This window comes from Trachinotus anak, unplaced genomic scaffold, assembly GCF_046630095.1.
Source record: "Trachinotus anak isolate AG129_WGS33_773 ecotype Australia unplaced genomic scaffold, CSIRO_AGI_Tana_v1 ptg000031l, whole genome shotgun sequence".
Taxonomy (NCBI): domain Eukaryota; kingdom Metazoa; phylum Chordata; class Actinopteri; order Carangiformes; family Carangidae; genus Trachinotus; species Trachinotus anak.
In genome coordinates this window covers 9,175,865-9,197,886 of record NW_027273882.1, presented here as the reverse complement: position 1 = coordinate 9,197,886, position 22,022 = coordinate 9,175,865, and the positions used below count along the sequence as shown (strand labels likewise).

At 48.5% G+C, this 22,022-nt stretch overlaps 4 protein-coding genes across 11 annotated transcripts; 2 read left to right on the top strand and 2 right to left on the bottom strand.

The window, feature by feature from the left end:
• Positions 1-52: 52 nt before the first annotated feature.
• Positions 53-8,249, top strand: zbtb25 (zinc finger and BTB domain containing 25). Of its 2 annotated transcripts, none has more exons than XM_071467333.1 (3): positions 53-1,776; positions 4,984-5,164; positions 5,273-8,249. In XM_071467333.1, the coding sequence occupies exons 2-3, from the start codon at positions 4,992-4,994 to the stop codon at positions 6,462-6,464; spliced, it is 1,365 nt and encodes a 454-aa protein (XP_071323434.1). In that variant the 5' UTR covers positions 53-1,776; positions 4,984-4,991; the 3' UTR covers positions 6,465-8,249. The 2 variants fall into 2 exon arrangements, with proteins under 2 accessions (XP_071323434.1, XP_071323433.1); XM_071467332.1 differs by having other exon boundaries at positions 4,889-5,164.
• A 350-nt stretch (positions 8,250-8,599) lies between these two features.
• Positions 8,600-14,721, top strand: LOC139612119 (uncharacterized). Of its 5 annotated transcripts, none has more exons than XM_071467349.1 (3): positions 8,600-9,065; positions 9,261-11,115; positions 11,873-14,721. In XM_071467349.1, the coding sequence occupies exon 3, from the start codon at positions 11,971-11,973 to the stop codon at positions 13,132-13,134; it is 1,164 nt and encodes a 387-aa protein (XP_071323450.1). In that variant the 5' UTR covers positions 8,600-9,065; positions 9,261-11,115; positions 11,873-11,970; the 3' UTR covers positions 13,135-14,721. The 5 variants fall into 5 exon arrangements, with proteins under 5 accessions (XP_071323450.1, XP_071323454.1, XP_071323453.1 ...); XM_071467352.1 differs by lacking the exon at positions 8,600-9,065 and adding an exon at positions 11,332-11,401 and having other exon boundaries at positions 9,076-11,115; XM_071467353.1 differs by lacking the exon at positions 9,261-11,115.
• LOC139612120 (C-1-tetrahydrofolate synthase, cytoplasmic-like) lies at positions 14,269-20,982 on the bottom strand. Of its 3 annotated transcripts, XM_071467355.1 has the most exons (13): positions 20,809-20,958; positions 20,509-20,650; positions 19,408-19,510; positions 19,190-19,274; positions 17,401-17,460; positions 17,128-17,181; positions 16,896-17,032; positions 16,680-16,780; positions 16,095-16,231; positions 15,891-16,002; positions 15,599-15,726; positions 14,962-15,039; positions 14,269-14,787 (listed from the first exon to the last, which is right to left on the bottom strand). In XM_071467355.1, exons 3-12 carry the CDS (start codon positions 19,506-19,508, stop codon positions 14,986-14,988), a joined length of 969 nt encoding a protein of 322 aa, XP_071323456.1. In that variant the 5' UTR covers positions 19,509-19,510; positions 20,509-20,650; positions 20,809-20,958; the 3' UTR covers positions 14,269-14,787; positions 14,962-14,985. The 3 variants fall into 3 exon arrangements, with proteins under 3 accessions (XP_071323456.1, XP_071323455.1, XP_071323457.1); XM_071467354.1 differs by lacking the exon at positions 20,509-20,650 and having other exon boundaries at positions 20,809-20,981; XM_071467356.1 differs by lacking the exons at positions 14,269-14,787; positions 14,962-15,039; positions 20,509-20,650 and having other exon boundaries at positions 15,674-15,789; positions 20,809-20,982.
• On the bottom strand, positions 17,467-18,924 carry LOC139612070 (uncharacterized; the record flags this gene model as incomplete). Its single annotated transcript, XM_071467243.1, has 1 exon — positions 17,467-18,924. A coding segment is annotated over one exon (792 nt), but the record flags the coding sequence as incomplete, so codon positions are not given.
• Positions 20,983-22,022: the final 1,040 nt, after the last annotated feature.

Here is a 22,022-nt window from a genome sequence, read left to right as displayed (position 1 = left end):
TTCTTGAGAATTAACTGATAAAAGACGCAGAAGAATCAGAAAAGTAACAGAGAAAACAGGCCTTTTCGCTCTCTGGTAACAAGTTTACACATAATATCTCTGTATGTGTATTTCTATTTTTATTTATTTTTTTTATACCTACCTGTGGTATCACAAATAACTTGTCAGTATCTTAACAGTGATATGTTGGTAAATTACACATTTAAAAAAAGAGGTTATTGTATATACATATTTCCCAATCAGAAATATCTACAATATTTACATTCCCTTCTGTATTTTCCAGAAGGAAATTCGTCCTGTACAATAAACTGAAGTGTTATTGAGACAGACTGCGCTGTGTTTGAATTCAATTTTCACCAGGTTTTGTAATTACGTCTGGGGATGTGGGGGGTCTTTTCAAGTCATCCTGTAATTTGCTTCAAAATTAAAACTTAATATTTACAATTATTTCTTTTAACTGAGTGAACTGACTCACTTTGTATTTGAACTCATTTTGATGAAAGGTTGTGTTTGTTTAATTACTAAGGAAACAAGCCTGAAACCACCCAGTATTAACACCCATTATAACTTATCAATTACAACTTCAAAGGGAATATTTATTATGCCACACCTTACAAACGATATATAGGTATGACTATTATTATGAAAATCTTAACAGGAAGTGTCGCGTGTTATTTTCAGACTAACTTCACGGGGTGACTCGAGGCCGCGTGCCAACCGGATCTTTCAGAGAGGAGGAACTAATGAGAGGTCTCACTCTGAGCTGATTTTCAGAAACCTAAAGAGACTCAGATCAGAGATCTGATGAAGCAGCGACATCTCACTCGGTTTCATTTACTACAACACTTCCTCGCTGTTTCTCAGTTCGTGTGTTCAGGTTTAGAACAGTGTGTTTTCTGTGTGAAGAGATGGTTTCATGTGTTGGAAGAGAAAACAAACAGGACATCATTTATTTTGGCCTGTGACTTCCAGCTGAAGCTTTACCTTTAAACTCCAGCCCTGCTTCTCCACAGTTGAATTCTAATGTGAGTCTCACTCAGCTGATTAATACAAGATCCTCCGTGTTTTCATCATCATTACTACAACATTTTCCTATTCAAACAACACTCTTTAAGCTGTCAGACAGACAGGCAGACAGACAGACAGGCAGACAGACAGGCAGGCAGACAGACAGACAGACAGGCAGACAGACAGGCAGGCAGACAGGCAGGCAGACAGACAGGCAGACAGACAGACAGACAGACAGGCAGACAGACAGGCAGGCAGACAGACAGACAGGCAGACAGACAGGCAGGCAGGCAGACAGACAGACAGACAGACAGACAGACAGGCAGACAGAGAGGCAGGTAGACACTTTATATATGAATACAAACCACACAACCAATGCAATAAGAAGTCAGTAATCAACAACATGCTGATAATATGATGTGAGCCATCATAAAGTGGAGGTTGTGTAAATATGTAAACAGACTCGTTGTTATAAGATTATTGCACAAATCAGCTGTTTCTGACTTGACGTCAGTGATAAACTTTAAATCATCATGAAATCATTCAGTAATAATCACATGGCGACCATGGTTCAGCTCCGTGGCTCATTATGTCTGTAATCCGTTATTGATTATTGATCATCGATCACATGTGGGTCGGTAACACAGTGGGATCACGTGACCAGCCCCTTTGACCCTTCCTCTCGCGAGATGTGACGCGGCTTTTCCCGAGATCTCCTCTGCAGTAACAAATCGGCTCCGGTCCTGGAACAATCTGCACATTTCTGCGGTAAGTCTGATTAACGGCGGCGTGCACGGCGCGCGTACACGACGCACACAAAGAGGGCGAGGTGCGTGTGCACGCGCTTCTGTTCGTGCAGGTTGAACGAGGACGTGCGTGTTACTGAAGGTGGAGGAGACACAGGGTGGAGGAGACAGGATAGAGGAGGCAGGATGGAGGAGGCAGGATGGAGGAGACAGAGGGTGGAGGAGGCAGGATGGAGGAGGCAGGATGGAGGAGACAGAGGGTGGAGGAGGCAGGATGGAGGAGACAGGGTGGAGGAGACAGAGGATGGAGGAGACAGAGGGTGGAGGAGACAGAGGGTGGAGGAGACAGTCAGTGAGCCAATCAGTGTGGACTCTGAGAGGAGACCGGGGGTCAACGAGACCCAAGGTTGATGGAGGCAGGATGGAGGAGACAGGATGGAGGAGATAGAGGGTGGAGGAGGCAGGATGGAGGAGACAGGATGGAGGAGATAGAGGGTGGAGGAGACAGGATGGAGGAGACAGGATGGAGGAGATAGAGGGTGGAGGAGCCAGGATGGAGGAGACAGAGGGTGGAGGAGACAGGATGGAGGAGACAGGATGGAGGAGATAGAGGGTGGAGGAGGCAGGATGGAGGAGCCAGGATGGAGGAGACAGAGGGTGGAGGAGACAGGATGGAGGAGACAGGATGGAGGAGGCAGAGGGTGGAGGAGACAGGATGGAGGAGACAGCGGGTGGAGGAGGCAGGATGGAGGAGACAGGACGGAGGAGACAGGATGGAGAAGACAGAGGATGGAGGAGACAGCGGGTGGAGGAGGCAGGATGGAGGAGACAGGATGGAGGAGACAGAGGGTGGAGGAGCCAGGATGGAGGAGACAGGATGGAGGAGATAGAGGGTGGAGGAGCCAGGATGGAGGAGACAGAGGGTGGAGGAGACAGGATGGAGGAGACAGGATGGAGGAGATAGAGGGTGGAGGAGGCAGGATGGAGGAGCCAGGATGGAGGAGACAGAGGGTGGAGGAGACAGGATGGAGGAGGCAGAGGGTGGAGGAGACAGGATGGAGGAGACAGCGGGTGGAGGAGGCAGGATGGAGGAGACAGGACGGAGGAGACAGGATGGAGAAGACAGAGGATGGAGGAGACAGCGGGTGGAGGAGGCAGGATGGAGGAGGCAGGATGGAGAAGACAGAGGGTGGAGGAGGCAGGATGGAGGAGACAGGATGGAGGAGATAGAGGGTGGAGGAGCCAGGATGGAGGAGACAGAGGGTGGAGGAGACAGGATGGAGGAGACAGGATGGAGGAGATAGAGGGTGGAGGAGGCAGGATGGAGGAGCCAGGATGGAGGAGACAGAGGGTGGAGGAGACAGGATGGAGGAGACAGGATGGAGGAGGCAGAGGGTGGAGGAGACAGGATGGAGGAGACAGCGGGTGGAGGAGGCAGGATGGAGGAGACAGGACGGAGGAGACAGGATGGAGAAGACAGAGGATGGAGGAGACAGCGGGTGGAGGAGGCAGAGGGTGGAGGAGGCAGGATGGAGGAGACAGGATGGAGGAGACAGCGGGTGGAGGAGACAGAGGGTGGAGGAGACAGAGGATGGAGGAGACAGCGGGTGGAGGAGACAGGATGGAGGAGACAGAGGGTGGAGGAGACAGAGGATGGAGGAGACAGGATGGAGGAGACAGAGGGTGGAGGAGGCAGGATGGAGGAGACAGGATGGAGGAGACAGAGGGTGGAGGAGGCAGGATGGAGGAGGCAGGATGGAGGAGACAGAGGGTGGAGGAGGCAGGATGGAGGAGACAGGATGGAGAAGACAGAGGATGGAGGAGACAGCGGGTGGAGGAGACAGAGGATGGAGGAGACAGAGGATGGAGGAGACAGGATGGAGGAGACAGAAGATGGAGGAGACAGGATGGAGGAGACAGAGGGTGGAGGAGACAGAAGATGGAGGAGACAGAGGGTGGAGGAGACAGAGGATGGAGGAGACAGGATGGAGGAGACAGCGGGTGGAGAAGACAGGATGGAGGAGACAGAGGGTGGAGGAGACAGAAGATGGAGGAGACAGAGGATGGAGGAGACAGGATGGAGGAGACAGAAGATGGAGGAGACAGAGGGTGGAGGAGACAGAGGGTGGAGGAGACAGAAGATGGAGGAGACAGCGGGTGGAGGAGACAGAGGGTGGAGGAGACAGAGGGTGGAGGAGACAGAAGATGGAGGAGACAGGATGGAGGAGACAGAGGGTGGAGGAGACAGAAGAAGGAGGAGACAGAGGGTGGAGGAGACAGAGGGTGGAGGAGACAGAAGATGGAGGAGACAGAGGGTGGAGGAGACAGAGGATGGAGGAGACAGGATGGAGGAGACAGAGGGTGGAGGAGACAGTCAGTGTGGACTCTGAGAGGAGACCGGGGGTCAACGAGACCCGAGGTTGACATATTTGGGTCACGCTCTCTCCTGGGTCCTGGAGTGAAGGTGTTGAGATCTGAGTCTGAGAGTCTGATGATGATCTGGATCGCAGACTGAGAACCCAGAGCAGGTCTGGTTCTGGAGGTTCTGCTCACACAATGAACCAGAACCTTTCAGAACAGTTTTTATTTTACAACATGTAAATAACTTTTTCTTCTATTAAAGCAAATAACGACAAACTAAATGACAACGAGATCAATTTAAATTCAGTGTTAACTGATAGAAATGTTAAATATATTTCAGAATAATTGAAAACTTAAAACAAATATATAAAGTGACGGAACACATAATAGTTGTTATGTTGTTGTACAGAGTTGACACAGAGTTGAAAGTCTCATTATTTTACAGCATCAACGCTTTAAAGACAAATTCTATGTTTTTGTCCTTTGAAATGAAGCAAACGTCAACAGATTCAATAAGACTCAATATTAAACTGGAGTCACCTCCACCTGTTGTTTCCTCCACCAACAAGCAGCAAGCAAGCAACAAGCAACAAGTCCCAGGAAACATGGTCAGTCTACTTCCTGAGGTTCATTATGATGTCACAGTCAAGTTGACCTTTGACCTTTTGGATATAAAATGACATCATTTTATCCTTATAAACATTTGAGTTTAATTGTCTAATAATTAGTGAATGAATTTGTGAGTCACGGGACCTTTGACCTTTGACCAGCAGGGGGCAGGTCTGAGTGGACTCAGTGTGCTTCTCAAACCCAGAGACCACGCGGTGGACCTGGTCTTTGGTTCCTGTTGACGGCGTCTGTCTTCCAGGTCGGGTCATGGAGGTGTCGTCTCACAGCCTCTTCCTGCTGCAGCAGCTCAACGTTCAGAGAGAGTTCGGCTTCCTGTGCGACTGCACCGTCGCCATCGGAAACGTCTACTTCAAAGCTCACCGAGCCGTGCTGGCCGCCTTCTCCAACTACTTCAAGATGATCTTCATCCACCAGTCCAGGTCAGTCCAGGGCTTTTCCAAGTGTTAAAAAGTGACACCCTGGATCCTGGACCCGAGGAATCCTGCAGAACGCTCTGTCCTTACTGTCTCGTGTCTGTCTGTCCCCAGTGAGTGTATAAAGATCCAGCCCACAGACATCCAGCCAGACGTCTTCAGCTACCTGCTGCACATCATGTACACCGGCATGTGTCCCAAACAGCCGGTGGACCAGAGCCGGCTGCAGGACGGCATCAAGTTCCTTCATGCCTACCAGCTGTGCCGGAAACCAGATGAGGGCGCCGCCGACGCCACCACTGACGTGGTACGCATGTCCAACCTGTACGGCATCCAGATCTCATCCCAGCTGGCCAACAAGGACGGGCCCGGGGTCCCCAAGACCACCACCGTGTCCCGTGGAGCCCCTGAGGACGGGCGCTCCTCTGGCCGGGGGGGACGGTCCCACTCGCAGCTGTCCCTCACCGTTGGACTGGAGGGGGTCCCATCAGACCGCCAGCCCTCAGCACTACGCAACGTCTGCTCAGTGGCGTCTGGAGACGACTCGGACATCTCAACTCGCATCAAGCAGGAGCGGGTGGAGGAGGAGGAGGGGGAGGATGGCGAGGGGGAGGAGGGTCCGGGGGCGGGGTCTCCGTCTCCAGCGCAGGGCAGCAGTCCCAGTCAGAGTCTCCTCTTTAAAGACCGGCCACTGGTCCTGCTGTGTCCCCGCTGTGGAGAGCGCTGCTCTTCCCCAGAGGGCCTGCGGGAGCACCTGTTCAGCCACGCCCTCGACCCCGCCCGTCTGATGGAGGGGCTGTCACACGGCAGAGAGCTGCGCGCCGGTGTGGAGGAGGGGCCGCCGGGTGGCCAGGAGCAGCTGGACGCAGGATGTCTGGAGGAGGCGCTGAGGCAGAGCCAGGCGCTGGCCAATCAGCTGGCCGCTGAGCTGAGGAGGAGTCGGGGAGGAGGAGGAGGGGGGAGCAGCCCCACCCCCGCTGTCTTGCACTCCCGTAAACGGAAGATCGCCTGCGCCGTCTGCAGCCTGCGCTTCTCCCACAAGAGCCAGCTGCAGGAGCACATGTACACCCACACCGGCAAACCGTCCCGCTACCACCGCTACAACCGTCTCTGCAGCCAGCTCTTCCAGGCCTCCGCCCACTTCTGTGAGGGCACTGCGGAGCCTGGCGGAGGGGGTGGAGCCTCAGCCGGCGCCGCCACGCTCTCTGAGGAGGTCAACAGGGACACTCAAGACAACGGCAGCTCCTGCTACTCGCTGGACTCTGAGATCTCCCAGGAGAGCGTGGATGGCGTGCCCGTGGAGTGATGTCACTAGGTGATGTCATGGCCACAGGGTGGCGTGAATGAGCACACAGGTGGTGAAAAGACGAACCTGGAAGTGTTCGCTCTGGACTCCGAGGTGTGTGTCGAGGATCTGTTTCTGTCTCTGCTGCTGTCTGCTGGTTCTGTACCTGTGCAGGTGTGTGTGTGTGTGTGTCTGTGTGTGTGTGTGTGTGTGTGTTTGTGTCTGTGTGTCCCTGGTGTCACAGGATCTGAGTCTCTGTGGGTTTTGGACTGTTGGTCACCTTGATGGACATTTTTACTGGATAACACGACTGATTGATTGTTGGAGAAAATGATGAGCAGGTGAATCCCTAAACTTCAGATGACGTCACTTCACTTCCTGCTGATCATTTCATTGGTCTCTGTTTGTTTCTGTAAAAATGAACCGGCAGAGACTTGAAACTCGATCTTCCACGCTCACCGGCAGACAGCGAACTCCAGTGTGACGAAACTGGTGTCCAACTGAAACATCTGTCTGTGGAGAAGACAGACAGGAAGTAGATGTAAAATGCGGGACTGTTCCTTTAATGTAGAGCTAACATCAGTTTGATGTAGGTGTCAAACTTCTCGTGTCTTTAGACTGAGACTCTGACCTGCTGAAACATGACGGTTTAGTCTCAGCAGTGGCTTGGTTTGACGGATTGATAGTTTAATGGGTCGATGGTTTGATGGTTTGATGGTTTGGTGGTTTTATGGTTTGGTGGTTGAAGTCACAGCTTCATCCCTCTTCAAGACAATCTGAGTGATCAATCAGTCCACTCTTTGATGAAGTTCACCAGCACTTTTTAAATTGATGTTTTAGGCCAAATTGTTCCAAAGCATAAATAAACCTCCACCCAGCAGCTGCTGCAGCGTCTGTCAGAGGAGGAGAAGCTTTGTCTGGCTGCTGTTTCTCATTGTGAGCCAGTTTTACATCAACAGTAGCTTCAGACCAAACGCACTAGAGCCAACAGTTTGTGAGGTGGTGTGAATGAAGAGCAGAACATACATCCACAGAGCACCTGACAGGACGCTGCAGACTACGCCACCATGTTTGGTTTTCTACTTCAGTACCTGTCCTCTCAGGTGTTTCCTGGCCTCCTTCAGATTTAGAGAAGAGTTACAGAAGTCTCACTCTGCACTGCTGATCCTGTGCTTTTAGTGTGAAAATCCTGTCATTTACAGCAGAGTCAGTTTTCTTCTGGAGCGCAGTTCCTTTAAAGGACCATACCTCAGTCGCTCCTGTCATGGTCAAGATGCAGCTCCAAGTGTTTTAATATATATTTTAAAAGAGCTGAAGCACTTTGGAAACTCTTCCTGTTGATGCATTCAAGGACAATCTGACATCCAAGAGTTGACTGGAGAGGAAAACAGTCTAAAACTTGATGCTCTGGGTCTTGAGGAACATCTAAGAACTCAGTTATGAATTAGACTTTTTTCAACCTCTAATTCTTATTTTTTGTGAAATAGAGAATCCTGCCAGGACTCTCAAACCCTTCTAGTCTTTGGTTGACTAACTGACATCCCTTTATTTTGAAGGAGTCACAGGAAGACACGGATTAAATGAAGAGAACCGTGCTATGGTCCTTTAAATTTAGGACACGTACTCTGCTGTTACACTCTGTTGTCACATTGATCATGATTTTACAGTTGATTATTAATGGATGAATGTCTGATTGTTAAGTTGTGACGTCCTTGTCTTCTCTTTGTGTCATTGTAAAAAAAAAAAAAAACAGGAAGTTTTGTGTCGACATGTTTTGTACATAAATGTTTTTTTCCACCAATCAGACCACAGCTCTGCTCTTTGACTGCAACTGGGGGGGGGGGGGGGGTTAAGAGGAGGGTAAACTGGCTGCAGTTCACACATGAACTCTCAGAACACACATGCTCTTTATTATTATTATAGATAATAATAATAATCATCATCATTATTATTGTTAGTTACTATAAATTACAAAACATGTTTCAGAACCAAAAATAAATCACATATTTATAAGAAAAATTAACAATGTTATGATAAATATTTGCTCTCATGTTGTGACTTTTTATTTATTTAGATTTGATAATAATCACAACATCAGTGTTACACTATCTCTTTAATCTCAGATTTGATTTGAAGGATCATATGTGTGAAGTATTATTTGATAAATCTCTCTGCTGAGGTTTGTTCAGGTTCAGGTGTTTGATGATTTGATGATTCGATGATTCATCTGTGTGAATGTGACAGAGTCAGAAACAGGTGGATGGCAGATGCCCAGAATAACCTGGACACGTCTAATTATTCTGTGTGAAACAGCTTCGTCACCTCTGTCAGCTTCAGTGGACGTTCACTGATAAAAAGGTTGAAACTCCTGATAAATTATTTTTTTCTTGTATTTATATTAAATTACAATAACATCAGTCATTGATATCTACAGAAGTTAGCATTGCTAACTAGCTAGCCCAGCCCGTCTCATACCACTTTCTGGTCCAGTCCAGTCCAGTCTGCGCTCAGCAGCGCTGCCCAGAGGGTCTGTACTTTGTTCCAACCCGGTTTAGAAGAAATCACGCCCACTAGTTGGCGTCAAGGCTTCGGTTGTTTGGACACAGCTCAAGGCTGAGGCTGGTAAGTAAACAGCTGTTCATGCTAACGTTAGCTATGTAGCAATAGCAAAAACTATAAATGTCTGTAAATACTCGTCTCAACTATAGAAAGAGGAAGCAAGTCACTGACCCTCAACAGCAGCTAGTTTGGAGCATTTACAGACCATCAGCAGCTAGCTTAGCATTAGCCTCAGTGACTGCACACATCTCTCCACAGGTCCTGGCCTCTCAAACAGAGCTGACCCCTGAACGTACTGAACACACACAGGACCACCCCCCCATCAGGCCTAAGAGCGAGCTGGCCCCCACGTTCAGTTCAATCCAGCTTTATTTATACAGCACGACATGCTTCATGTCAGTGACACAGAGACTCTCAGTTCTGTTTTAACCTCCAGGTTTTTTCAACTCTTTTGAATTAGGGTTGGGATCCACTACATTTCCCAGAATGCCTTTGCATAGCTGTCAGAACAGTAAAGAAAATAAAATTGTATGAGAAAACATTCATGAAGCTTTACTAACAGCTCTCAGTTTCTGGGTGGCTCTCACCTGTCGGAGGATCTGATTGGTGGATCTGCTGTTGCTTAGGGACGGATCAATGTATTTTTATCCTCCATCACTATAGAAACAAAACCGTGGAGGTTCTTCTTCACACCTTTAAAAATAGACGACATGTGATGACACCAGAGCGAACAGAGTCTGCTGCAGGAGATCAATGACCGATCACCAATCAATATATCAGTGATAGTTACTTCCTTCCCTTCCTCCTCAGTCCATCAGGAACAGAACCACTAAATCCAAAGAGGAGTAACTCTGTGGTTCATCAGCACAAACTGAGGAGGGGTGATCCAGACCAGAGTCTGGTCCACCTGTAACACAGCAGGACGTCTTTTACCTAGAGAAGAAGAAGAAGGAGCAGGTTTCTCAGTGTGTGGCTGCACAGTGACAGGACAGGTGAATGTAACCTGGATACTTAAAGGGACAGTGCAACATTTAGGTAAATGCTCCTCTTGTTGTTCAGACTGATGTTAGTCTCGTGTCTGAAGGGTAAACATGAGGCAAAGACTGGAAGCAGGGGGGCTGGCAAACCCCCCACCAGGTCCTCCAAAGGTCACTGATCATGGCTCATTTATTCCATTTGTACACAAACTGAGGGGGTGGAGTCTCTGCTGGTCTCTGGACAAGACACCATCAGTCCTCTGGGAGGCTGACCCTCTTTGTGTTTAGTCTCTTTGTCTCTTTGTGTTTGTGTTTAGTCTCTTTGTCTCTTTGTCTGTTTGTGTTTTGTCTCTTTGTCTCTTTGTGTTTGTGTTTAGTCTCTTTGTGGTTGTGTTTAGTCTCTTTGTCTCTTTGTGGTTGTGTTTTGTCTCTTTGTGTTTGTGTTTTCTCTCTTTGTGGTTGTGTTTTGTCTCTTTGTGTTTAGTCTCTTTGTCTCTTTGTTTGTGTTTAGTCTCTTTGTCTCTTTGTCTCTTTGTCTCTTTGTCTCTTTGTGTTTTGTCTCTTTGTCTCTTTGTGGTTGTGTTTTGTCCCTTTGTCTGTTTGTGTTTTGTCTCTTTGTCTCTTTGTGTTTAGTCTCTTTGTGGTTGTGTTTAGTCTCTTTGTCTCTTTGTGGTTGTGTTTTGTCTCTTTGTGTTTGTGTTTTCTCTCTTTGTGGTTGTATTTTGTCTCTTTGTGGTTGTATTTTGTCTCTTTGTGTGTAGTCTCTTTGTCTCTTTGTGGTTGTGTTTTGTCTCTTTGTGGTGGTCTGACTGATTTCCTACAGGAAATGTAAACACAGACCTCTGATCTGGTTTATGTTCCTCTCCTGGATCCTGGTCTTTAGTTTTTCGACTAACAACCTGATGAATTGGAGAAACTCATTAAAACAAATCCCTCTTCTTCTCTCCTGGGGGACATCGTTATCTCCCTCCCCCTCCCACCATCATGTAGAAGAAGCAATTTCTGTAAAACAAAATGCCAATCAGGATGGTTGCTATGGAAACTGGGGCGGTGCAGCAGTAGAGAGATCAGCTCGGTTTCCTCTCCTGTGTCAGACACAGATCTGATCAGCAAACAGCACCAGCGTCCACGTTCAGGTGAGCTCTGATTCCTTTTCTACTCTGAATGTCTGATGACATCATTACTTTATGTCTGATGACATCGTCGCTGCATGTTTGAGCTGGATCACTTCAGTGGCTGCAGACTGAGTCCTGATCTGGATCGGGGGGTGAGGTCTTGATGTAGCTGTAGGCTCAGACCTAAATGCAGATTTGTTTTTATCTGTTTACATTTTTTTTCTTTTTAATTTTTAGGGTTTTTCTGAAATCTGGGGGGAGGGGGAGGGACACGCCCCCACACTTCAGGTGTAAAACTCAGACTCAGGTGTTTGATGTTAAAATCTATGGAGGTTAAAAAACTGTTGAGAGTAACAAAGAAAATATTTTTGTGTGAACATGTTTATTTGCCCTCTGGACTTGAGCGTGGTCTGAACACTGTGGAGGAAGTGGTCTCGTCTGACAGGAAGCTGTTTGTGTAATTAGTTAAAGGTCGTCACTGATTCCAATCTAATTAATCAAATAAAACAGTGTTTACTTTGTCTAATCTTGACTTTAATTAATGAGACCTGATGTCATTTTTAATGAAGGTGATGATGAAGTAGTTTTATTGGTCGATCATGGATTTGCTGACTTTGAGTTCAGAACTGGACATGATCCAAACATGACAATAAAATGAGAACAAATGATTCACATTTTTATCGTCAACATGTTTCAGTTTGTTTGGAGTCAGAGCAGAACATGTACCAGATTTCAGACTCTGCTGTGTTTAATCTGCTGCCTGGTCTCTGGTCTGCAGGTCCCAGGTGGTTCATCAGAGGCTGAGGGCACAAGCTCAGACTCCTTCAGGAAGTGTAAAAGTGTAAAAACCACTCAGCTTCGTTGTGGAGACGGGCCATGGCAACAGAGGACGGAGAGGATGTCCAGCGAGCAGGTTTGAAGAGGAAGCTGACGGGTCCTCCGAGGCTGCTGCTTGGAAAAACCAGGACCAGGAGTGTGGGGGACGACAGACTTGAGACCCAGACCGAAAAAGACGGTGACAAAACCTCCCTGAAAAACTGCGAAGGTGCCAAGCTGACAGTAAGTCCCGACATGGAGGACAAAGTTTTATCTGAAGTAAACGTGGAGAGCTGCAGTTGGCGCTGTGAGGTCACAGGTGAGGTCGATGACATCAAAAACAGGAAGGTAAACAGACGCAGGTGGTGGAGGAGGTTCTCCCCAGTGGTTGTTTGTATCAGGAGGCAAAAGGAGAATGAGGAGGATGCTGCAGGAGGAAACTGTATCTCTGAAGACAGGAGGAGGTCTCACCTGAGGTTCAGGACTTCCTCTGACCCTGAACCTTCAGTGACCGTCCACAGAAAACTCAGACGACTCTTCACCAGAGGTCGGAGAAGCAGATCATCAGGCCTGGAAAACAAGGAGGACATGATGAGGCTGGAGGAGGTGCTGTGTTCACCTGATGAACCGCAGAGCGACGGGACCAATCAGAGTCCAGAGGCCTTGACTGTCACGGCTGAGACAGATGTCCAGCTGACTGAGGACCGAGCTCCAGCAGAGAGTCCTGAATCAGCAACAGAGGTCACTGAGGAGGATCTGACTGCAGACGGATCAGGCACCATCCAAACAGACGGCGAGGCCGTTGAAGGCACCGCAGACACAGACGAGGTCGTGTCTCCAGAGAGAGACGAGGTTTTCTCCACTGAAGTGGTCCTGGACCTCGATGATCACCCACCAGCCTGGACCGTTTCATCGGAGGAGAAACCGGATCAAACCCAGTCTCTTCAACCGTCAACGAATGGACCCTCCATCCGGATTGAACTGGTTCCTCCAGATGACGTCATTCTGGATGAAGAGGAGGAGGAGGAAGAGGAGTGCTCAGAGAACCAGAAGCACCTCCTGCTCCTGCTCGGCTTCGCCCACAGCGAGCGGCAGCTGCTTCAGACTGCTCGCTCTCTGGTGCGAGCTGCCATGAACGCCGCCGTGGATCAGCTGACCAGAGAACAACTGAGCGGCTCAGACTGTGTCCACAGAGAACCGCAGGGCTGCCGAGACCACGCCTGACGACCCGGTTCAGAAACGGTCCACTGAACTGGAACCTGAGCTGCCGAGTCCACATGAAACAATTGTTAACAGTTTGCCCTGAGTGATGACTCACAGGCAGGAAGAGCTCCGCCCATCTAACACGTGTCATACAGGTGTTTAAAGGAGCTATAATCAATATTATATCATAACTATAACTGAATTGACTGTTGGCTACAGCCGTCTGATAGTCACAGTTGCTAAGCTATTATTGGACAGTCACTCTCTGGGGGAGGGATTTAGTGAAATGATGTCACCATCTCTGCAGCGCTCCAGCCCCTTTCAGCCTCGTTCAGCTCCTGGTTTTGGTTTGTGGCTCATTTCCTGTCAGTTCAGTCTCACAGAGACAGATGTTTCCCTCAGCAGCTGGAGGAGACTGAGCTGAAAGAGCAGGAACACTGGACTGAGACTCACCAGGTGACAATGCAACGCAACGCAACACAACGCAACGCAACACAACGCAACGCAACGCAACACAACGCAACGCAATATGAATGCAGTCTGCCTGTCAGTCACAACTCAGGGCAAACTGTTTGAATCATTTCTGAATCCTGCTTTTTCTTTTATGTAATAATTAATCAGTATTAATTAATATTAATGTGTTACCAGCTCAGTTTCTGATTGGAACTCATGTTGTTGAGAAAGTTTCTGTGATGTGATGCAAAATAAATGCAATGTTATTATTATTATTATTATTCTAAGTTTTATACTTTGATTTAAAGACAAAACTCACAGGTTCTGAGTTTGAAACCTGCTGACTGACGAGTGTCGGGTCACTTCCTGTTTCACAACGACAGTCGAGTGTTTGTTTCCTGTCGACCACAGAAGAAGAAGAAAGAGGTGTTTACAGGTCAGAGCACCTGAAGCAGAAGAAACTCTGACTCATCAATCAACTTCATCAATGACTGAAGGCGTCTGATGACATCACACAGCTGTCAATCATCCCTCAGTGACTGACAGCTGGAGATCACGTGTTTACAGCATGATGACGATCTGATCGTAATGAAATCCATAACAATATGATTTTAATAAGATAACAATATTGATCAGAGTGGGTGTGAATGCACCAGTGAAGCTGTTTTAAATATACAAATGAAAAATCAATAAATGTTTAAATGTTGCAGACGAGATCAAACTTTATTGAAATTATGTGACAGAACAGAAATAGATTGGCACGATGACACTTTAAACCAGGATTCAGTTTTCAATAATCAGTCAATAATCAATATACTGTGATCGCTTCATGCCGGTCTCTGTCTCCCCCCGACAACGACCTCTGACCCCTGAACAAATGGAGCTGCACTGTAAAACTGAATGACGTTAAAACAGTGAAACAAACTATAAAATGTAAATGTGCAGCTTTAATGTGCAGTTACATAAAGTCACATGATTTTAATGGATCACATGATTAAACTTCATTGATCAGTTTGAGGAGAGAAGAAGAAGAAAAGACAGAAACATCAAACATTTGAATTAGAAATGAAATAAATCCAGATTATTGTTCAGCCTCTGGAACAGGATCTGTGGAGACAGAGGACGTCTTCTGTGGGTCAGAGTCGTCCAACTTCCTCCTCACACCTGTTCACCTGGATCCCACCTGGTTCCACCTGGTTCCACCTGGTCCCACCTGTCTGCCTGCAGGTAAATAAACAAAGAAATCAAACACCAGACACTGTAAAGAAAAACATGAAATTCAGAGTCGTATTGTTCTAAAGGAAAAAGACTGTTATGATATAAATTCATAATTTTGCACAACAGAAGTTGAAATATTGTGACAAAGATGTAAAACTGTTTTTATTTTGTTCTCACCTGAGTGTTTCCTGTAACGTTGGTTCACCTCATCGACTGATTCTTCAGGAGGAGCCGCTGAGCGCTCTGCACCGTGTTCTGGAACAAACACCCACTCATTTTATCATCATCATTATTATCATCATCAGTAAAACAAGAACAGGCAAAACAATCAAAATGTAAATAAAACAATAAACAACAGAAAAGTAAACAAGTAAACAGCGATGAGGGAGCGAGTGGACAGTCTGAGCTCAGTGTTTCAGCCTGTGTCTGTTCACATGGAGTCGAACTGTCTCATTAGCAGCAGCTGGATCACTGCTGACCAATCAGCTGTGAGCTCATGGTGAAGATGATGATGATGTTGAGACTGTTCTTTATACAACATGAACACACAGCTACACACAGTTTGTGTTTGTGACCCTGTTTGTGTCTGAATAATACAACAACACAATCATCTGCTCAACATATCAACTGTTTGTATTTTACATGTTCAAACAACCCGTTTCATCTCAGTTCTGTTATTATCAAATATTCATTTTGTTTGTTTTAGTTCATACTTTGAATTTAAAAATGAAATATAATCAAATAAAACAAAGAAAAACAAATTAAAAAAAAAAAAAAAACCCAAAACATTATGAAATGAGATAAAATAAATTACCTCCATGAGCATGGCCACAGTCATCGGCCCAACCCCTCCTGGAACAGGGGTGATGAATCCTGCTCTCTGATTGGCTGAGGCATAGTGGATGTCTCCAACCACCCGTTTACCGCTGGCCTTCGTCTCGTCTGTCTCAGAGGTCAAAGGTCACACACCGGTGTAGTACAGCCTTCAAGTCCAGGTGTGTGCATCTGTGTGTAGTATCAGTGTGTAGTACCACTGTGTAGTCCCACTGTGTAGTACCGGTGTGTAGCGTCAGTGTGTAGTATCAGTGTGTAGTACTGGTGTGTACCTGGTATGTGGTTGATTCCACAGTCGATGACCACAGCTCCCTCCTTCACCCACTCTCCTCTCACTATCTCTGCTCTACCTGCCCCCACCACCAGGATATCAGCTCTGCTCACCTGTGGACACACAGGAAACGCATCATCACACACATAATAATCACCATCACCATCATCATCATCATCATCGGTTTTCAGGCAGGTGTTGTCACCTGTTCAGGTAGGTCTGGTGTCTTTGAGTGACAGGTGGTCACAGTGGCGTGGTTCCACAGCAGCAGGTCGTGCATCGGAGCTCCGACGATTTTACTGCGGCCAATCACAACAGCGTGTTTCCCCGCCACAGACACACCTGCACAGGGACAGGCGGTCTCAGGTGAGATCATTTTATATGTGACATCACGTCACACAGTCAGACCTGCAGGTCACATGACCCTCACTGTTATTTTGAACACCTGTGATCAGCTGAGATCAGCTGTGAAACTTAGAAACAGGAGGATTCTCAGTGAAGTTCTGTGGCCTTTGTTTGTCTGACGACCTGAGATCATAAAGTTCACTCTATATAATCTGTGTCAATATGATTTGATTGATCACAAACCACTGAAGAACATAAGAACTCAGCTCCTCCACCCTGGTCTTGTAGAGCGACTCAGGTGTCAGAAGGGGCCCAACAACAAAACCCCGGGGCCCCTCAGGAGCTGAATCTGATCTGGGTTCAGGGACGTTTGTTTAACAATATGTGCAGGAAGTGTGTGTGTGTGTGTGTGTGTGTGTGTGTGTGTGTGTGTGTGTGTGTTGACCTGTCTGTCTGATGAGCTCCATGCAGCCGTTGGGGGTGCAGGGGATGAAACAGTCGTTCAGATCACCACGAGACAGCTTCCCTGCATTAATACAACTCAGACTGTACACACACACACACACACACACACACACACACACAGTTCTACATGAAGAGAGGATTCAGTCACTGTTACAGGTCAAAGGTCAGATCAGGGAACAGGGACTGTGAACCTCACCCGTCCACGTCCTTCTCTGGAGACACGGCGTTGGTGATGAGCTCGGTGTTGATGGGGTTAACGGAGTCCAGAGGGAGCTGGACGATCAGACCGTGGACCGACAGGTTCTCGTTGACCAACCTGATGCTCTGCAAGACCTGGGGGACAACAGGAAACAGGAAATGGTCAGAGTTGGGTGTTTCCTCTCTGCTGCAGGCAGGTTAGAGACTGGAGAAGTGAGTTTGTCACTGACCTCGTCCTGTGTCGCCGTGTTCGGCAGCCTCACGTGTTTTGCGTCGATTCCAATCTGCAGACGAGAAACGAGAACGTGATCGATGCTGCTCACAGGTACAGAGCTTAACCTGCTGACCCCGTACCTGCTGACCCTGTACCTGCTGACCCTGACCCTGCTGACCATGATGAACCTCAGGACCCTGACCCTGCTGACCCTGATCCTGATGACCCTGTTGACCCAGCTGACACTGAACCTGCTGACCCTGATGACCCTGTATGAATGTGCTCTCACCTCGGCTGCAGCCTTCAGTTTGGTGCTGATGTACAGGTTGGAGTCGTCTCTGTCTCCCACCTGAAACACAGTTTGACACCTTTATGTCAGCAGGTGACAAAGCACACACACCTGAGTCATGTGACAGTCGACTGTTCCAGCTGAAGCAGTTTCTCTGTGACATCACCCACAGGAACAAGGAAACACTGACACTGACAGTCGTCCTCTCCTTCTCAGGCTCAGCCCTAACGAGGCAGCTCGTTAAGGCTCTGGAGTGTGGGCGGAGCCTCGTGAAGCCTGCAGATGTCAGCTGAGAGCTGATAATGGAAATAAAATAATAGATAATAAAAAATGTTCTTTCACATCATCAGGGGCCATGTCCTGACCTCATGGTACAGACCCAGACCTGGTTCTCACCTGGTCTTGTTAACATAGCAGCAGGTGAGTATTAGATAATGAGCTAAAAACAGGTACAGGTGGGGCCCCTTGGTGGCTCACCTGGTGGAGCGTGTACCATTAAGGTTTTGTCCTAACCGCAGCAGCCTGGGGTTCGAATCCGACCGGCGGCCCTTTACTTCCTGTCATCCTCTCTCACTGTACCTATCTATCTAATAAAGGCATTAAAAGCCCGAAAAAAATTTAAAAAACAGGTACAGGTACTTAAACCAGTTCTCTGAAGCCTGAGGCTATGTGAACCCACACCGAGTGAACACATGATGGACTGTCATGATGAATGTGTTCATCTCACTTCATTCATGTGTCCATGTGTAAATTGACCTGATTAGTCATTGATTGAACCTGCAACTCTGCAGGTGCAGGTGTGACCGGTGCAGGTCTGATGGGTGTAGGTCTGACTGGTGCAGGTCTGAACGGTGCAGGTCTGACGGGTGTAGGTCTGACCGGTGCAGGTCTGAACGGTGCAGGTCTGAACGGTGCAGGTCTGACGGGTGTAGGTCTGAACGGTGCAGGTCTGAACGGTGCAGGTCTGACGGGTGTAGGTCTGAACGGTGCAGGTCTGAACGGTGCAGGTCTGAACGGTGCAGGTCTGAAAGGTGCAGGTCTGACGGGTGTAGGTCTGACCGGTGCAGGTCTGAACGGTGCAGGTCTGAACGGTGCAGGTCTGACGGGTGTAGGTCTGAACGGTGCAGGTCTGAACGGTGCAGGTCTGACGGGTGTAGGTCTGAACGGTGCAGGTCTGACGGGTGTAGGTCTGAACGGTGCAGGTCTGAACGGTGCAGGTCTGAAAGGTGCAGGTCTGAACGGTGCAGGTCTGAACGGTGCAGGTCTGACGGGTGTAGGTCTGAACGGTGCAGGTCTGACGGGTGTAGGTCTGAACGGTGCAGGTCTGAAAGGTGCAGGTCTGAACGGTGCAGGTCTGAACGGTGCAGGTCTGACGGGTGTAGGTCTGACCGGTGCAGGTCTGACGGGTGTAGGTCTGACTGGTGCAGGTCTGAATGGTGCAGGTCTGAACGGTGCAGGTCTGAAAGGTGCAGGTCTGAACGGTGCAGGTCTTGGTTTGGAGGGCTGAAGGTTTGTTATCAGGGTTCATGAGAGCTGGAGCAGCTGCAGTAAACACAGCAGGTTCAGACTGGTTTGTTTCAGCAGGTTTCAGTCCACAGTCAGGGAGAGGTGGACCCACTGATCAGGACTCACTGAGACCAGGTTCCACACAGTCCTTTAACATCTCACCAGTGAGGACATTTGGTCTCAGTTTGTGTCTCTCATATTTCACTCTCAGTTCAGTTTAATTAATCATCTCCTCAGACTGAAGACTAGATTAGACCAGACTCACCTGTCAGACCAGACTCACCTGTAGGACCACCAGACTGGGTCTGAACCCTGAGAACTGAGTCCTCATCTTCTCCACCTCATTCTTCAGCCTCTCCCTCACCAACCTGCACAAACACAGCCCCAGGATCAGTTTTCAAAGGTCAAAGGTCGACATTGTGAAAGGTCTCATGTTTATTCCTGCCTGGACTGGACGGGAGTCGAGGACCAGTGTGAAGAAGATTCTGGACTCAGACTCACTTGGACGTCTTGTTGCCGGAGATAATGGTTGCTATGGAGCGCCTGCTTCCTTGGCAACCAGAGACCCCAAGATGGAGGGAGCGGGCGATCGAGGATAACATGACTGAGAGAGAGAGAGAGAGCGAATCAGCCAACATCAGAGTTGAACTTGTTTATATTTCCCATCAGCTCTGACCTGGTTACCTGGTTACCATGGAGAGGAAAACTGTGTCCACCCATCAATCAATAATCATATTGATGTTCTCGAGGAAACTCGATGTAACCTGGATTAAATAACAGGTCTCATCAGTTTCCCTCCAGAACATCTGATCAGCTGGTTCTCTTCACACCCCCACAGATCCTGGTTCAGGTTCCACAGGGATTCTGGTCTAAACCACAGACAGGATGTGAACCTGAAACATCCACTGTGACCTCTGACCTCTGACTCCCTAACCCTAACCCTGTGTGACAGCCTCCTCTCTCTCTCTCTCCTCCTCTCTCCTCCTCTTTCCTCCCTCTCTCTTCCTCTCTCTCCTCCTCTCTCTCTCCTCCTCCCTCCTCTCTCTTCCTCTCTCTCCTCCTCGTCTCTCTCCTCTCTCTCCTCCTCTCCTCATCTCTCTCCTCCTCTCCCTCTCTCCTCTCTCTCCTTCCTCTCTCTTCCTCTCTCTCCTCCTCTCTCTCCTCTCTCTTCCTCTCTCTCCTCTCTCTCCTCCTCTCCCTCCTCTCTCTTCCTCTCCCTCCTCCTCTCCCTCCTCTCTCTTCTTCTCCCTCCTCCTCTCCCTCCTCTCTCTTCCTCTCTCTCCTCTCTCTCCTCCTCTCCCTCCTCTCTCTTCCTCTCTCTCCTCCTCTCTCTCCTCCTCTATGATGACGATGACGATGATGACCCTCAGCTGACCCCAGCTGAAGGTGAAGGGTCAACGTCTCTGCAGCTGTTAAATATAGTGTTAAAGTGAACCTCAGTTACTTCAGTCAGCTGATCTCAGACACTTTGACTGACAAACAGCTGGTGTGAAGCTTCAGGCTCATGTTGCCTGTACACCTGTACACACCTGTGAAACACCTGTAATCTGTACTGAGAGTAAGAGAGCAGCTGGCAGCAGGTACCTGGCAGCAGCCGCTCACCTGTGGCTTTAAAACACAGTCACTGTGTTAATGATTGAAAACTGCTGGAGCCACTAACAGTCTGAGTCTGAGTCTGCAGCTTTGCTCCTGCGCCACGTTAACAAACAGCTGCCACAAAGTTTCCCATCATGCACGTGTGCAGCTGCAGACACATGTGGAGACGGATTTAATAACAGAACGATTAATGTGAGAGAGAGAGAGAGAGGGAGAGAGAGGGAGAGAGAGGGAGAGAGAGGGAGAGAGAGAGAGGGAGAGAGAGAGAGAGAGAGAGAGGGAGAGAGGGAGAGAGCAGCAACTTACCTGAGAGACGGACAGAGATCGACTGACACACAGCTGCACCAGTGTCTGTGTGTGTGTGTGTGTGTGTGAGTGTGTGTGTGTGTGTGTGAGTGTGTGTGTGTGTGTGTGTGTGTGTGTGTCTTTCCAAGGCGTTCCTGCTCTGAACTGAATCGAACCAGCAGAGGGAACCAGACTGATACTGATGAGATCAAAGGTCAAACTGGAGGAGGAGGGACGTCCCACACTCCTCTCAGCCAATCAGATTCCACACTGTTGGGGAGGCAACCAGGGAGGAGGAGGAGGAGGAGGAGGCGGAGGTTCACACACACTCCCAGATCACTTCACAGGATGTTTGTTTTTGACTCTGTGGCAGGGAAGCTGTGAGGAGAGACACTGCACAGTTGCATCATGGGAGATGTAGGATTCTTTGAAGATGTAGTTTCAGACTTTAGCCTGATTCTGTGTCCAGAGTCTCATAATGAAAACTGGGTCATAGTGATGCTGCAGGGAGAGGCAGTGGAGACCTGGTGGCTCCACTGGTCTCTCAACAACAGGTGAGCAAGTATCCTGACGGTGGCATCGACCCCACCCCCATCAGCTCCTCTCTGTCCAGCTTCTCCGCCTCTTTGTCACCAGTGAAGTTAAAGCAGCAGGTCTGAGATCTTTGATGAGGTCCTCAGGTCCTCAGGTCCTCAGGTCAGGGTCTACTGCCTGATCCTGGACTGAGGTCAGGAGCACGAGGTGACGGAGCCTCACAGTGAAGGGTCAGAGAGGATCTCTGTCTGTCTGTCTGTCTGTCTGTCTGTCTGTCTGTCTCTCTGTCTGTCTGTTTTGTGAATCATTGTAAAAATGTGATATGAATAAAGTTTTTATTATTATTATGATTATTATTATTGGCAGTACATGTACCTGCTGTTTCAGGTCCAGAAACCAGGAGCAGAGAAACTGGATGGATGAGTATCTGTCATGACGTTTGTACTATTTTCATAATATTTAAAATAACAGCGGTATTCAGGGCGGGGTGAACAGGTGACGCTGCAGGTAACTTCCATAAATAGCAGATGCACCTGTTGTTGTCGGCAGAGCATCTGGACTGAAAACCTCCTCCTGGTCTTCCTCTGGCTCCTGGTCCAGCTGGACCCTTTGACCGGTGAGTACACACTAACAGGTGTTTTACTGCGGTGTCTGGTTGTTTTCATGATGAGACGTCAGGACGACAGCGGACAGGTTGTCTC